A 14,757-nucleotide genomic window follows, 5' to 3' on the forward strand; every position below is an offset into this window, starting at 1 on the left:
TACATTGTTGATTTTGTTGCTGAAACAATGCCAAAGAAATACCTCAATAAAATGTTTATTAAAAAAAAAGATTCTGGTGTATCCATGCCTTCTACAATGATCTTATTGTTCGTCATTTCTTCTAGATAACGAGGGATCTGAGTGTGACAATAACACCTGGGCCACCCGTTTGCAATTGTTATACCTCTTTATTTTTTTAAATAATCTGCATTATATAAAATAAGTCCTTGGATTTGTGTAACATCTCCTGAATCTTTCCCCCCCAAAAATATACAAAGGGTGCAGACCAGTGGCTCCCCACTGAGGAATGTGAAGCCTGCCGTCAGGACGCCAAAGCTGATTTCTAACCTAACTACTCTGCAAGTGAAAAATGCTTGTAAATTGGAGCTCTGGGGTTTAACAAGTTGAATGTTGGAGATTTTATGCACATCTGTACTTCTTCACTTCAATGTCAGCAACTTCACTGTTGCTCATTGTGGTAGTATGTATTAGGGGTCATGTGGGACTGGAAGCCCTAATGTCATTGGCTGACAGATCCCGGGTCCTGGTTGGCCGTTGACCTCTAGCTCCGCCCTGAAGGCGGAGTATAAGAAGCCGGAGTCCTCCCCCGCAGGCCATTCTACTATCGAGCTGCGGGGGAACAGACACGCTTAATAAAGCCTCATCGACTTCACTCTATTCGTCTCACGGAGTCTTTGTGCGCTACACTCATAAAGTTGTCACTCCTTATATTTTGCTGACCCAGTTCCCAAGCTGCTCTTGCCATTTACTCCTTCTCACATGTGCTGGGTGCTCGTTCTGATTCTGACAAAATGAATTGCCCAAGGTGAGTATGTCTGAGCAGTGCTTGTACAAGTAGCAATGTGAGATGGGTGATCTTGTGATGGATCTGCCTCCCAATGACCCACGGTGCCAGTCCCCTATAAAAACAGAAAAGGAATGTGTTATTGAGGTGCTTATGTGAAATGGCAATGTACAGACCTCCAACAGGAATATCGTGAGTGGGATGCTGCTGTACCCATAGCACAGAAGGAACCTTCTTCTTAGTGAAGAATTTGAAGATGTAATGTGGTAAACCACTGTTACACCTGTATTAGGTGTTGTAAGGTAGGACCTGTACTACAGGTTCGCCGGCAGCCCCTGCCTGCTGGCTCTGCCCAGTAGGAGGAGTATAAATATGCATGTCCTCTATTCAGCAGCCATTTCGCCAGATGCTGTGGGAGGCCACACATCTTACTGCAATAAAGCCACAGTTGTATCCAACCTGAGTCTTTGTACAATTGATCGTGCATCAATTTATTGCAGTAAGATTTTCTATCAGATGGACCTCCGAATCAAACCAGATCGTCTGCAGCTGGATCTGCAATCGAGCGACGCCAGAAAGAACATTAATCCCTGGCTAGCCTGCTTGGAGGCCTAAATCAACTCAGCGACCACAACACGCTGACGGAGGCTCAGAAGATACAGATTCTGTACTCAAGGTTGAGCTCCAGCGTGTTTCCGCTGATCCACGATGCCCCGAACTACGCGGACGCCATGGCGCTCCTCAAAGAAAACTATGCACAGAAAGCGATCACACTCTTCGCCAGGCATGTACTCGCCACTCGCTCTCAGCTCCCTGGTGAGTCCATAGGAGACTTCTGGCGGGCCCTAATCCCACTCGTCCGGGACTGTGACTGTCAGGCATTACTGCCACCGAACATTCTAATCTTCTTATGCGCGATGCTTTTGAAACGGGGATTGGGTCGGACCTCATTTGCCAAAGGCTGCTTGAAGGTGCCACGCTTGACCTATCGGGGACTAAGAAGCTAGCACTCTCCATGACAGTCACCTCACGTAATGCTCAGGCCTACCCCGCCGGCCACGCGGCCCACCCCTCCTACCCCTCGTGGACCCCACAAACGGCCGCCCCAGCAGGGGCTTTACCCAGCCAATACGCCTGCACCACAAGACAATCCGTGCACCCCGGGGGTCCCCGAAGTTACTTCTGTGGCCAGCAGAAGCACCCTCGCCAACGCTGCCCGGCCCGCGCTGCCATTTGCAAGGCTTGCAGCAAAAAGGGCCACTTCGCCGTGGTGTGTCAGGCCCACGCAGTCGCCGCTATCGCCCCCTCCCCCCTGACCCACACACATTGGGCACCGCCATCTTTGTCCCGGACCACGCGCGGCCAGTGGGTGCCGCCATCTTCACCTCCCGGGGCCGCGAGCGGCCAGTGGGCGCCACCACCTTCAGTCCATGTGCGGCCCATGGGCGCTGCCATCTTGTCCAGCCCCCGCAACGTGCGGCCCATTGGCACCGCCATCTTGTCAGCCCCCGCAACGTGCGGCCCATGGGCGCCGCCATTTTGTCCCCCGCAGGATCTTCAGGCACCGCCATCTTCTCTTCCCCAGGGGGCATGGACGCCGACAACATTCCACGACCTGGGCCCCCCACGTTCTCCATCTTCGGATGCCAGCGACGACCAACCGCTGCTCGCCTCAATGACGCTCGACCAGTCTCGTCCACACAACCTGGCCACAGCCTCGACTACGGTGAAAATCAATGGCCACGTGACCTCTTGCCTGCTGGACTCCGGGAGCACCGAAAGCTTCATCCACCCGGATACGGTAAGGCGCTGCTCCCTCGCGGTCCACCCCGCCAATCAAAGAATCTCCCTGACCTCCGGATCCCATTCCGTCCCGATCCGGGGGTTCTGCACGGTCACGCTCATGATCCAGGGCGTAGAATTCAGCAGCTTCCGCCTCTTTGTCCTTCCTAATCTCTGCGCTGCACTACTACTAGGCCTGGACTTCCAGTGCAATCTCCAGAGCCTCACCCCCAAATTCGACGGGCCCCTACCACCCCTCACTGTGTGCGGCCTCGCAACCCTGAAGGTCGATCCACCCTCCCTCTTTGCCAATCTAACTTTGGATTGCAAACCCGTTGCCACCAGAGCAGACGGTACAGCACCCAGGACAAGACCTTCATCAGGTCTGAGGTCCAGCGGCTGCTTCGGGAGGGCTTCATCGAGGCCAGCAACAGCCCCTGGAGAGCTCAAGTGGTAGTTGTTAAAACTGGGCTGTGGAGAAGCACAGAATGGTCGTGGACTACAGCCAGACCATCAATTGGTACACGCAGCTCGACGCGTACCCCCTCCCACGCATATCTGATATGGTCAATTAGATTGCGCAATACCGGGTCTTCTCAACGATAGGCCTAAAATCCGCCTACCACTAGCTCCCCACTCATAAATCGGACCGTCCAGACACTGCTTTCGAGGAGGACGGTCATCTCTATCACTTCCTCAGGGTTCCCTTTGGCGTCATTAACGGGGTCTCGGTCTTCCAAAGGGAGATGGACCGAATGGTCAACCAGTACGGTTTGCGGGCCACCTTTCCGTACCTAGACAACGTCACCATCTGCGGCCATGATCAGCAGGGCCACGATGCCAACCTTGTTAAATTCCTCCGCACCGCCACTCTCCTCAACCTCACCTACAACAAGGAGAAGTGCGTGTTCAGCACAACCCGCCTAGCCATCCTCGGCTATGTGGTCCAGAACGGAGTTCTGGTGCCCGATCCCGACCGCATGCACCCTCTCATGGAGTTTCCCCTCCCCCACTGCCCCAAGGCCCTCAAGCGCTGCCTGGGGTTCTTCTCCTACTACGTCCAGTGGGTCCCAAACTAAACGGACAAGGACCGCCCACTCATTCAGTCCATCCACTTTCCCCTTACGGCCGAGGCACAACAGGCCTTCACCCGTACTAGAGCTGATATAGCCAAGGCCGGGATGCACACAATAGATGAGGCACTGCCCTTCCAAGTAGAAAGCGACGCACGTCGCACTTGCCGCCACCCTCAACCAGGCAGGCAGACCCATGGCATTCTTTTCCCGCACCCTTCATGCCTCAGAAATTCGTCACTCGTCCGTCGAAAAAGAGGCCCAATGTATCGTTGAAGCTTTCGTTGTGCGGCATTGGAGACATTACCTGGCCGAAAGGAGATTCACTCTCCTCACTGACCAATGGTCGATAGCCTTCATGTTCAACAACACGCAGCGGGGCAAGATCAAAAATAATAAAATCTTGCGGTGGAGCATCGAGCTCTCCACCTATAATTACGAGATTCTGTATCGCCCCGGCAAACTCAACGAACCTCCAGACGCCCTATCCCGAGGTACATGTGCCAGCGCACAAGTAGTCCGGCTCCAGGCCCTACACGACAGCCTTTGTCACCCAGGGGTCACAAGGTTGTACCATCTTGTCAAGGCTCGCAATCTGCCCTACTCCGTCGAGGAAGTACGGCCAGTCACCAGGGACTGCCAGGTCTGTGCGGAGTGCAAGCTGCACTTCTACCGGCCGGACCGTGCGCGCCTGGTGAAAGCCTCCTGCCCCTTTGAACACCTCAGCGTGGATTTCAAAGGGCCCCTCCCCTCCACTGACCATAACACGTATATTCTCAGTGTAGTCGATGAGTACTCCAGGTTCCCCTTCGCCATCCCCTGCCCCGAGATGACGTCTGCCACCGTCATCAAGGCCCTCAACACAATCCTCGCTCTGTTCGACTTCCCCGCCTACATCCACAGTGACAGGGGATTCTCATTCATGAGTGATGAGCTGCGTCAGTTCCTGCTCAGCAGGGGTATCGCCTCCAGCAGGACGACCAGCTATAACCCTTGGGGAAACGGGCAGGTGGAGAGGGAGAACGGGACAGTTTGGAGGGCCATCCAACTGGCCCTACGGTCCAGGAACCTCCCAGCCTCTCGCTGGCAGGAGGTCCTCCCTGATGCACTACACTCCATCTTGTCACTACTGTGCACCACTACGAATAACACACCCCATGAACGTCTTTTTGCCTTCCCCAGGAAGTCCACTTCTGGGGTGTCGCTCCCGACTTGGTTCGCAGCTCCAGGACCGGTCCTGGCACGTCCGACTCCACAAGGCGGACCCGTTGGTGGATAGGGTGCACTTGCTCCATGCCAACCCCCAGTATGCCTATGTGGCGTACCCCGACGGCCGCCAAGATATTGTCTCCCTCAGGGACCTGGCACCAGCAGGTTCCACTCATACACACTTCCCCAGCCCGGCGCCACCCTCCCCTCCCCCGGCGCTCCCAACATTAACCCCACCAAGACCATCCCTCCTTCCCCTGTCCACGCAAGAAGATGAAGAGGATTTTGGCACGCTCTTGGCGTCACCCGACATCAGGCCAGCACCGACGTCACCAGCATCGACATCGCCACCACCATTACGTTGCTCCCAGCGGAACGTCAAGGCACCAGACCGGTTGAATCTCTAACTGGCACCGGGCTTGCAAAAGACATTTTTTTCCTCTCCTAATAAAACACCGTGCATAAATTCACTACTGTATATAGTTCTCCACCACACCCGCCGGACTCATTTTTAACAGGGGGTGAATGTGGTAAACCACTGTTACACCTGTATTAGGTGATGTAAGGTAGGACCTGTACTACAGGTTCGCCGGTAGCCCCTGCCTGCTGGCTCCGCCCAGTAGGAGGAGTATAAATATGCGTGTCCTCTATTCAGCAGCCATTTCGCCAGCTGCTGTCGGAGGCCACACATCTTACTGCAATAAAGCCACAGTTGTATCCAACCTGAGTCTTTGTACAATTGATTGTGCATCATGTAAGTAGTTTAAGTAAAAGAGCAGACGTGCCTTGATGGACCAGCAATAAGCTTTTGATTTCCTCCACCTTTAGTTGCTTCCACTCCCCACCAACTCACTGCAGATCTCTCTCTTGCTAGCAAGAGAATCTCCTCAGGCTGCAAGGATCATTAGCAATCCTGTGGTCATGGGTGGTTTTCTCCTGTAAAGCCAGGGAATGGTTAGAACGGTCAGCATTTACAAGTACAAAAGGAGTCAGTCCATGCAGTTTACCCTATGCAACTGCATGATAACACAACATAGAGGTCGCTTTCTGGAGCCAGTTTGATTGCACCATGAAAAGGTTCGGCGTCATATTAGAAGTCACAAAATTCTACAGTATTAGGAACAGGAGAAGGTGTGAACGATTGTGTTAGTATGTCCCATTAAATTTCATGCACCGTGCTTGGAGGTAATGCTTGCAATGCCAGTATTCCAGCTGGACAGCTTTCATTCAGAACTCTTCTTCAGGTCAGAGAGTTTTTATTCTTCAGCTGATGCCTTTGGATTTGAAAGTCATTCAACATATTGAACTACCACATGCCATTGGTTGGTGAACCTTGTAACAGAAAGGAGAGTTGTTCTTGCCCTCAAGTACAGCTGCTGTCCTTTGCTGTGCCTGTTCCAAGTGGACACCCAATTTGTTCTTCCACAAAGGGAACATTTCTTGATCCAATTCCTTTGCTGACTGACAGATTTCCAAAAGTCTCCAGGAGTCTCGAAATGGCAGCAGAGCACTTGCCTCTTATGACCTGCTGTTCTCTGTGAGGTCAACCCCCAGTCCCAATTCTGCTGCCCTTGTACAAGGGCAATGATCCCAGCACCATTTCAGCCAGGATTGCTGAATCAGCCTTTATGTGTCAAAGAAACCTAGAAAATAGGAGCAGGAGGAGGCCTTTCGGCCCTTTGAGCCTGCTCCACCATTCATTATGGTCATGACTCATCATCTAACTCAATCGTCTAATCCATATCCTATGATTCCCTTTGCCCCAAATGCTATATCTAACTGGCAATCAAGCATATTTCTAATCATTAGGGAGATGGTCAAATGAAGAAGACCATGGGTGGGATTCTCCATCCCAACAGCCCCATTTTCCTGCACAGCGCACCCTTGCCGGCAGCAGGATTCTCCCTTTCCACAGCCAGTCGGGAAACGCGCGGGCGTGGGTCACTGCCGGCGGGGCGGAGGAACGCGCCGCTGGAGAATCCCGCAGCAAGTGTTGACAACGCTAGGGCTTTTTGAGGGCAGCACAGTGACGTAGTGGTTAGCACTGCTGCCTCACGTCGCCGAGGTCCCAGGTTCGATCCCGGCTCTGGGTCACTGTCCATGTGGAGTTTACACATTCTCCCCGTGTTTGCGTGGGTTTCACCCCCACAACCCAAAGATGTGCAGGGTAGCTGGATTGGCCAGGCTAAATTGTCCCTCAGTTGGAAAAAATTAATTGGGTACTCTAAAATTTATTTTAAAAAACTTCAGGCCTTTTTGCTGAAGCCATTATTAGACTCATTCAATTATGTTACAAATGGACGTAGATGGTCTGAATGGTGTAAAACCTAAATCAATGCCGTAAAGCCTCTCATCGCTTTATGGTCAAACACCAGGATACTGAAATACGTATTTCCGTGATAAGACATTTTCTAAGCGAAGTCTGTGACATAGTTATATGAATACACACCTCCTTTCTTCTGTCATTTGTTTTCTGCATCAACCATTTAACTGAAGCGTGGGGTGACTTTGGTGCACATTCCAGGAAGGCCGTGCTGTTTTTCACCCCGTATTGCACAGACTCCACTGCATTTCTGTATGCTGCAATATATTTCAAAGGTACAAAAATAACACATATATTGTATTAAACATGAAGCCAGAATCAGACAAACTTGAAATATATTTAAATATCACAAGATTATAACTCCCTACATGCATTCAATGGAATGTAGTGTACTGAGATTGTGCAGAAATGGGAAAATAAAATGATCCGATAGACATCTGAATGAGAGGGCCAGGTAGATACCCAATGAGTGGAATAAAATTCAGATCCCATACAGCAGCACTCTGCAATCCATATATTGTACAGGTTGGGTAACTGGGTGAAACTATAATGAAAGAAAGTAAAATACAAATATTCATTTAAAAGTGTGTCGATGAACAGATTCAGGATAATTGATGAATGGGATCTTTCATGCAGCCCTGTCTATTCTCTCTTATAACACCACTGCCATGCAGCCCAAAAAATAACTAAAACAAATAACTCGAATCATGGATGGGATTTTCCAATAATGGGGCGATGGCCCCACTCCAGTGGCAAAACGCGGGCGTTTCGCTCTGGACTTTCCTGAAGAAAACCCAGAGTGATTCTCCTACCTGAAGGAGGCTAGCAGGGCCCCGGAGTACTCCCCGCAGCTCTGCCTGCCAATACGGGGCCCTGCACCTCCGGTTGGGAGTCCGCGCATGCGTACGGCGGCGGCCTTTGGTGGCCACCCCACGCGGCATGGCGGACTCACACCGCGGACCGGCCCAGAAAATATAGGCCCCCCCGAGATCGCGCGCGCCCGCGGATCGGTGGGCTCTGGTCGCTAGCCTGGCTGTCCGTAAGGCACCCCCCCCCCCCCCCCCCCCCCCGGTGAAGGATCCCACCATCCCCCACCAGGGCGGCCGCGGACTGTCTCCGCAGCCGCCTCCGGCATTTCCCGACAGGCAAAATGTTATAAGAACCATGCCATCGGGAACTCGGCCAGTTGTCATCGGAGAATCGCCGCGTATGGTCCACGAACCACGCCGCGTAGACCGCACGGGGATTGTCCGGGGACCGGAGAATCCCGTGAGCGGCGTCATGCCGGAGTTCGGGGTCAACGCCCATTCTCCGCACCCACGCCGATCGCGATTTCGACACGGAGGCTCGGAGAATGCCGGCCCATATATATAGTGCCGATTATAATTTAACAAAAGAAACAGAACAAAATAAAAACAAATTATGTGAAGCAAGTGCATGCATTTGAAGCTTGGATACATTCGTTTATAAACTATTAAAACTGATGCTGATGATTTTGTTAGGCATCTGGTTTTGCAGTGCAGAACAACTGACAAAGGAATGTTTTCCCCTCCACCACCAATCAGGGTTGAACATTTATTTTTTTCTTACGTGAAGCAAATGCAGCTCAGGCTCAACATGAGGTAATTGTAAATGAATTGTCCCAAAGGGTCTTTCTTTCAATTCTTAATCTTTGTACCCCTCCTCAGGCATTGTGAAAATAATTTGGCGAAGCAGCATAAAAATGTGAAGCAAAATGGAAAATATGAGACCATCACCAACAGTCTGTCCTGGTCCACTCACGATGCAGCAGTCAAGAAAGCCCAACAACGTCTCTACTTCCTACGTAAGCTAAAGAAATTTGGCATGTCTGCATCAACTCTCACAAGCTTTTACAGATGTGCGATAGATAGCATCCTATCCAGTTGCATCACAGCCTGGTACAGCAACTACTCAGTCAAAGATCGCAAGAAACTGCAGAGTGTGGTGAACTCAGCCCAACGCATCTCACAAGCTTGCCACCCCCACATTGATTCTGTATACACCTCCCGCTGCCTCAGGAAGGCAGACAGAATTATCAGAGACCCCTCCCACCCAGACATTGCCTTCTTCCAGACCGTTCCATCAGGCAGAAGGTACAGAAGTCTGAAGATTCGCACGCCCAGACATAGGAACTGTTTCTTCCCCACAGCTACAAGACTCCTCAACGACTCCCCCTCGGATTGATCCGTTCCCTGTAAGAACACTATTCACGACGCCCTATGCTGCTCTTGCTCATGAATTTGCTTTGTTTGTTTTATTTGGGCCCTTGTTCCGCACTGTAACCAATTACTGTTTGCCGATGTACTATTTGTCAATGTTCTCTGTTGATTATTCTTTTGTCTACTATGTAGGTACTGTGTACGTTCACTCTGCGGCAGAAAAATACTTTTCACTGTACTTCGGTATACGTGACAATAAATCAAATCAAAATCAAAAATCAAATCAAATTTTAAAAAGTTGTACCGAAAGGTGGACTAAATTCTTTCAGTAGAAAACCCAGCAGTGATTACATCCGTGCAAATATTTGGACTTATTTTAAAAGCTTTTTTTTTTGTAATTAGCTTCTGTCCATTCAAAAGGACAGGTTAATCTTTGGACTTTATCTGCTGGTCTAGCTCAGCCTATCAAGCAGTAAGCGGTATGTGGGAACAGGCAGATCAGAGAATAGTATTTTCCCATGGTGGATAGTTCAGCAGGTGAGATTGGCAAAGCACACAATATATTATTTTATTGAGAGGTATTCAGCACTACTTTCAAAGCAGTTTACAAGGAGGAAGAAATGATGGACGTGAGGGGGAGGGAAGGCGATGCGTTTGGTTTTGAAGACAAGGAGATAATTAGTTAGCCTGGACAAAACCTCCAGAGGGTGAAACGGCTGAAGGATCAGCCTCCAATGGTTGTGTGGAAGGGTCAGGGACGAAACACATTAAAAGGATACATTTCCCTATTTTTCAACTTCCGAATGTTATAAGAAAGTGAGCACTCCCAGCAGCTCTGATAACATGCAATAAAATGACCTGCACAGGAGTTGAGCTCTGCACACACACCCAAATAACTATGAGCAGAGCTCCATTAACATTCATCTCATGACCTGCAAGCACGACGCAGCTGGTAATATAACTCTGCAATGCATCAACTACACATTGTGGTCCACAGATACCGATTCGAAACTCCAATTGCATTGTGGTCTTAAAATGTGCTGTCATAAAATGATCAATAAACCTGCTCTCTTTAAAAAGTAGGGAATCCCAAAGGAGCATGAACAACCTAGCACTTACCAGGGGAGATGTGATAAAACAATAAGAGGCATTTTAAATTAATTCTATGGGGCACCTTCACTGTGGTTTTGTGCTTTCATGTTTTATATGTCATGCAACTAATATTTGCTATCTGTTTACTAGGTAGACAACCCTTGAAGGTGGGGTTTTTCCCCCAAAATAGTGAAGTCAGCACTTTTGGCAAGAATATCAGTGAGATTCCTGCCAGCCCCAGTTGGAGCGATCCGGACCGCTATTTTCAGGCATTTTATACATTTTTTATTCCCCACATGAAAAGGCTGCGCCTGAGGTGCAAAGTTCCTGACTTGTTCGCCCAGGAGGTCATCTGAGTATTTCAATGAAGGGGCAGCTGCATTTAAACAGCTCCACCTCACTTGCTCTCATTCAAGCAATGAATATGGCAGCTAGGAAATTAGCTCCCAGATTTACGGAGGGGGCCCTCATCGGTTTGCTGTATGCCGTGGAGGAGATGCGGGCTATAATCTACCTTCGGGCAGGCAAGGTGTCAAATCCTGCCTGGGACACGGTGGCAGCACTGGTCAGTGCCAGCAGCCTCACAGGGTTTCAGCAGAGGAAAAAGATGAATGCCCTACCACAATCAGCAAGGGTAAATGCTCTCTGTCTCCTCTCTGCACTTCACCCTTCCCTACCCACCCCCCTCCCAGAAGGTCACCTCGATCCAACATGCTGCCACCTCACAGGGCCCCAGCACCTGACCTCCCAGCAGCATCCTCAAACCCCCCCGGCACTCCTCATCAGAATCCCTGCCTGCTTAGGCACAGTGCCCACACATGCCAGGTGTCATCTACCTTTCACTGCACGCCCCCCCCCCCCCCCCCCTCCACACCCCCAGACCCCAAGGCACCTAGCTCACATAATCCCCATTTGTGTTCTTGCAGAAGCTCACCCACAACCACCATGAGTGAGAGAAAGCAGGTGGTGGGATGCCCAATCTGAGGATTCCGGCTCCGCACGAGGAGATGGCGACGGAGCTAACAGGAGAGGCGCAGGAGCGGGCCTGCACAGAGGATGAGGTGGGCCTGCGTCAGATAAGTGAGGAGTCACTGCATCTTCATCCCGACGGCCAGTCTCAAGTGAGTTTTTTGTAGTCCAAACCCTTGCCCAGGCTATGTACTAAAAACATGTCCCTTGCCTTTCAGGAACATCATCCAAGAGACTGGCCCACCTACCAGCAGTGTTGCACGATCCGGCCTTGACACCACTTCAGAGGATGTCACTGAAAACGTCATGGAAGAAGTGTCACAGCTATCATCAGCACCATCCACCATCACAGAGACACACACCTCGGTGGGCAAACCTAGCAGGGTCACTTTCAGGGTCACGTTCTTGTGAGCACCACCCAGCTTCTGATGCACATCAAGTGGAGGCAGGAACGTCCCAGGGATCAGATAGTTGCAGGCCTGATGGATCCCAGGACACAGCCGTACCTCAGCCAGGAGTTATACCTCTGGATATGTTCGCCCCTCAGCTGATGGACATGCAAAGACAAAGCTGGGAATACCAGGAGAGGTTGTCAGTGACACTCCTGTGATTGTAAGGCCAAATGGAGGAGTCCCAAATTCTTCTGTTGTAGGAGATGGTGCCAACAAAACGTGGCACCCAGGCCAACACTGCAAGAGTGGCGTCCACTTGGGAAGGCCTAGGGCAAGAGATCAGATCCATGATGGGTTCCAAGCATGGCTCAGTCCCTGGTAAAGGGGCTCAACACCACAGTGCAGATACTGGCAGGCCTCCAGGATTGGCACGTCAGATGATGTTGAAGATGGAGCACACTCCAGCTGCCCCTCCATCCCATGGAGTAACCCAGGGGCCCATGAATACAAGGAGGGGGGAGGATCTGCTTGAGCACATCCCAAGGCCTTGCACCCAGGAAACTGTGGAAGTGACCAGCCCATCTGAATCCCCCTTCCTGATACCGGTGCAACTCAGAGGCAACAGACAGAACAGAGCGATACGGCAACACCAGATGAAGCCCACCAAGGACATCTCAAGTAGCAGGACGTGGAAGGTAGCAGCCCTCCTCCACTTCTGATGTGCATCCTGGGAGTACACCTAGATGTAGTGGGAGGATATGCAAGTACAATGAATTGTAGATGCACAACGTGGGCATTGGTGAAGTTAAGCTAGATAGTTGGGGTTCTTTATCGCTTGTAATATCTGCACATGTCACAGTATTAAATTCTGGAACCTGAAGGCCTCACTTTTGTTAACCTCCTCCCAGTGGTACAGGTCTACCCTCCACCTGGACAAAGATCTTTTCACTGGTCCTCAATGTCAGGCAGACGGTGCGGTACTCTCATAGCCTGTGTTTCATTAATTGTGAAAGGTCTAAGGCATGAACTAGTGAAACCTAGACCTTCGCCCGTAATCCCCTCCAGTGCTAAGGGACAAAGGAATCTAAGTTTGAACCTCACTCAATCTTGAGCCAGGGAGTCAGCGTGCTGGCAGCAGACGGGCAGGAGTCAGACATAAGCAATAGCTGAGGAGCATCACAGACCATTCCTCGCTGTGAGTCATCAAACCCTCCAGCACGGACTGGGCAGCAGGCAACCGTGGACTCCCAAGCCCCAGCACTCTGATGGCTAACGTTTCTGCAACCCTCATCCCATGATCGGGGAGAGGTCACGACGAACTGAGGGGGTGGGGGTGCTTGTTGAGCTGTCAGACAATATGCTTGTCCTACTGTATAAGTGGGAAGCGCTGAGGGCACCCCTAGCCCCCCCCCCCCCTTGCCCATGCAGACACTTGTCCCCGCCTGGCCTTCAGTGCCTCCTCAGCTTCTTCCTCTACTCCATCCAGGGCTTCCCCCTCATCCGATGAAACGTGACACACCTCCAGGTCTTCATCAGTAAGATTGTGACTCTGCTGCTGAGCCAGGTTATGTAAGGCACAACAGACCATAAAGCTGGAGATCCTCTGAATGGCCCCACCGGACCTGTCGAGGGAGTGGAAGTGCATCTCAATCAGCCCGATGCATCGCTCTATCAGAGACCGGGTGGCATTGTGAGTCTCATTGTATCAGACCTCTGCTTTGGTCTCAGGCCTTTGCACTGGCTTCATCAGCCAAGACCTTATGGTATATCCCTTGTTTCCTACAAGCCATCCCCACAGCCTGTGGTGACTCTTGAACGTTCCAGGGAATTGGCATTGCCCAAGGATGAAGCTGTCATGCACGCTCCCTGGAAAACGTGCACAGATGTGCATGATCCTCATCTGATGGTCACAGACCAGCCGGACATTGAAGGAGTAGAACCCCTTCCTGTTGACCAAGGGGACTCATTGATACCACAGGCGCATGGAGCAACATGGGTGCAATCTCTCACCCCCTGCACCGGTGACAGGCCAGCAATATTGTCGAATCCCGTAGCCTTCTCATTCTGCTGGGCCTGGTCCATGTTAAAATGAATGATGTCTGAGGCCCTTGCGTAGAATTCATTCATCACATCACGGATGCAATTATGAGCAGATGCCTGCAAAATACCACATAGGTCACCTGAAATGACCCTGTTGCATAGAAGTTGAGGGCTGCGTGATCTTCATGGCCACAGGGAGAGAGTGTCCTCCACCTTCACATGGCACCGTTGGAAAGAGTGTGGCACGCGTGCCACACAGTCTTCCTGGTGAGGCAGAGTCTCCCACAGCACATGTTGTCCAACAGCTCCATGAGGGGTCCTGTACACCCTTGGTCTCCTACACCTCAGAACTCCCTGTTCAGCTGGTGCGGCCACCGGTCCCTGAGCCTGCCCTACTGCCCCTGGTCTCCTGGCACTGGGTCTTCTCTGGGTGCCACTGCTCATCACTGCTGCACTCTCTGCTCCTCCAGCGCCGAAGAGTAGCCAGCGGCACTGACTCCATACTGATATCGCTCAGTTAGTTGAGAGGGATGAGAGCGAGACAGTCAGGTTGGCATTGTTACCGCTTAACAACAGTAACCGGCACCTAATACTCACTCACACCACAGGTGCCATCCCATCTCCATAGCATAACTGGCCGGACCTATGCCCTCACACAGTGCTTCTCGTGAGATTTAGCTGCACCACTATTTTCAGTGCCTTCCTGCCCCTGCGCGGCACAGTGATCCTGGTTCAATTCTGGCCTCGGGTGTACTTTCTCCCCGCTTGGATTTCCTCCGGGTGCTCCGATTTCCTCCCACAGTCCAAAGATTTGCAGGTTAGGTGGTTTGGACATGACAAATTGCCCCTATGTGGGGTTATGGGGATAGGCTGGGGGATTGGGCCGAGTTTG

General features: G+C 51.3%; 1 protein-coding gene across 8 annotated transcripts in view; it reads right to left on the reverse strand.

Moving 5' to 3' along the window:
* Nucleotides 1-14,757, reverse strand: part of sema3c (sema domain, immunoglobulin domain (Ig), short basic domain, secreted, (semaphorin) 3C) — a 383,309-nt gene that overhangs the window by 14,360 nt on the left and 354,192 nt on the right. For 7 of the 8 annotated variants that reach the window (XM_072471390.1, XM_072471387.1, XM_072471391.1 and 4 more), the window contains one exon: nucleotides 7,319-7,449. The exons of the other annotated variant lie outside the window; for it this stretch is intronic. In XM_072471390.1, coding sequence (XP_072327491.1) covers nucleotides 7,319-7,449 — 131 coding nt within the window. The remainder of the gene's footprint in view (nucleotides 1-7,318; nucleotides 7,450-14,757) is intronic. 8 annotated transcript variants of the gene reach the window in all.

The sequence above is a fragment of the Scyliorhinus torazame genome, chromosome 13 (assembly GCF_047496885.1).
Source record: "Scyliorhinus torazame isolate Kashiwa2021f chromosome 13, sScyTor2.1, whole genome shotgun sequence".
Lineage (NCBI taxonomy): Eukaryota > Metazoa > Chordata > Chondrichthyes > Carcharhiniformes > Scyliorhinidae > Scyliorhinus > Scyliorhinus torazame.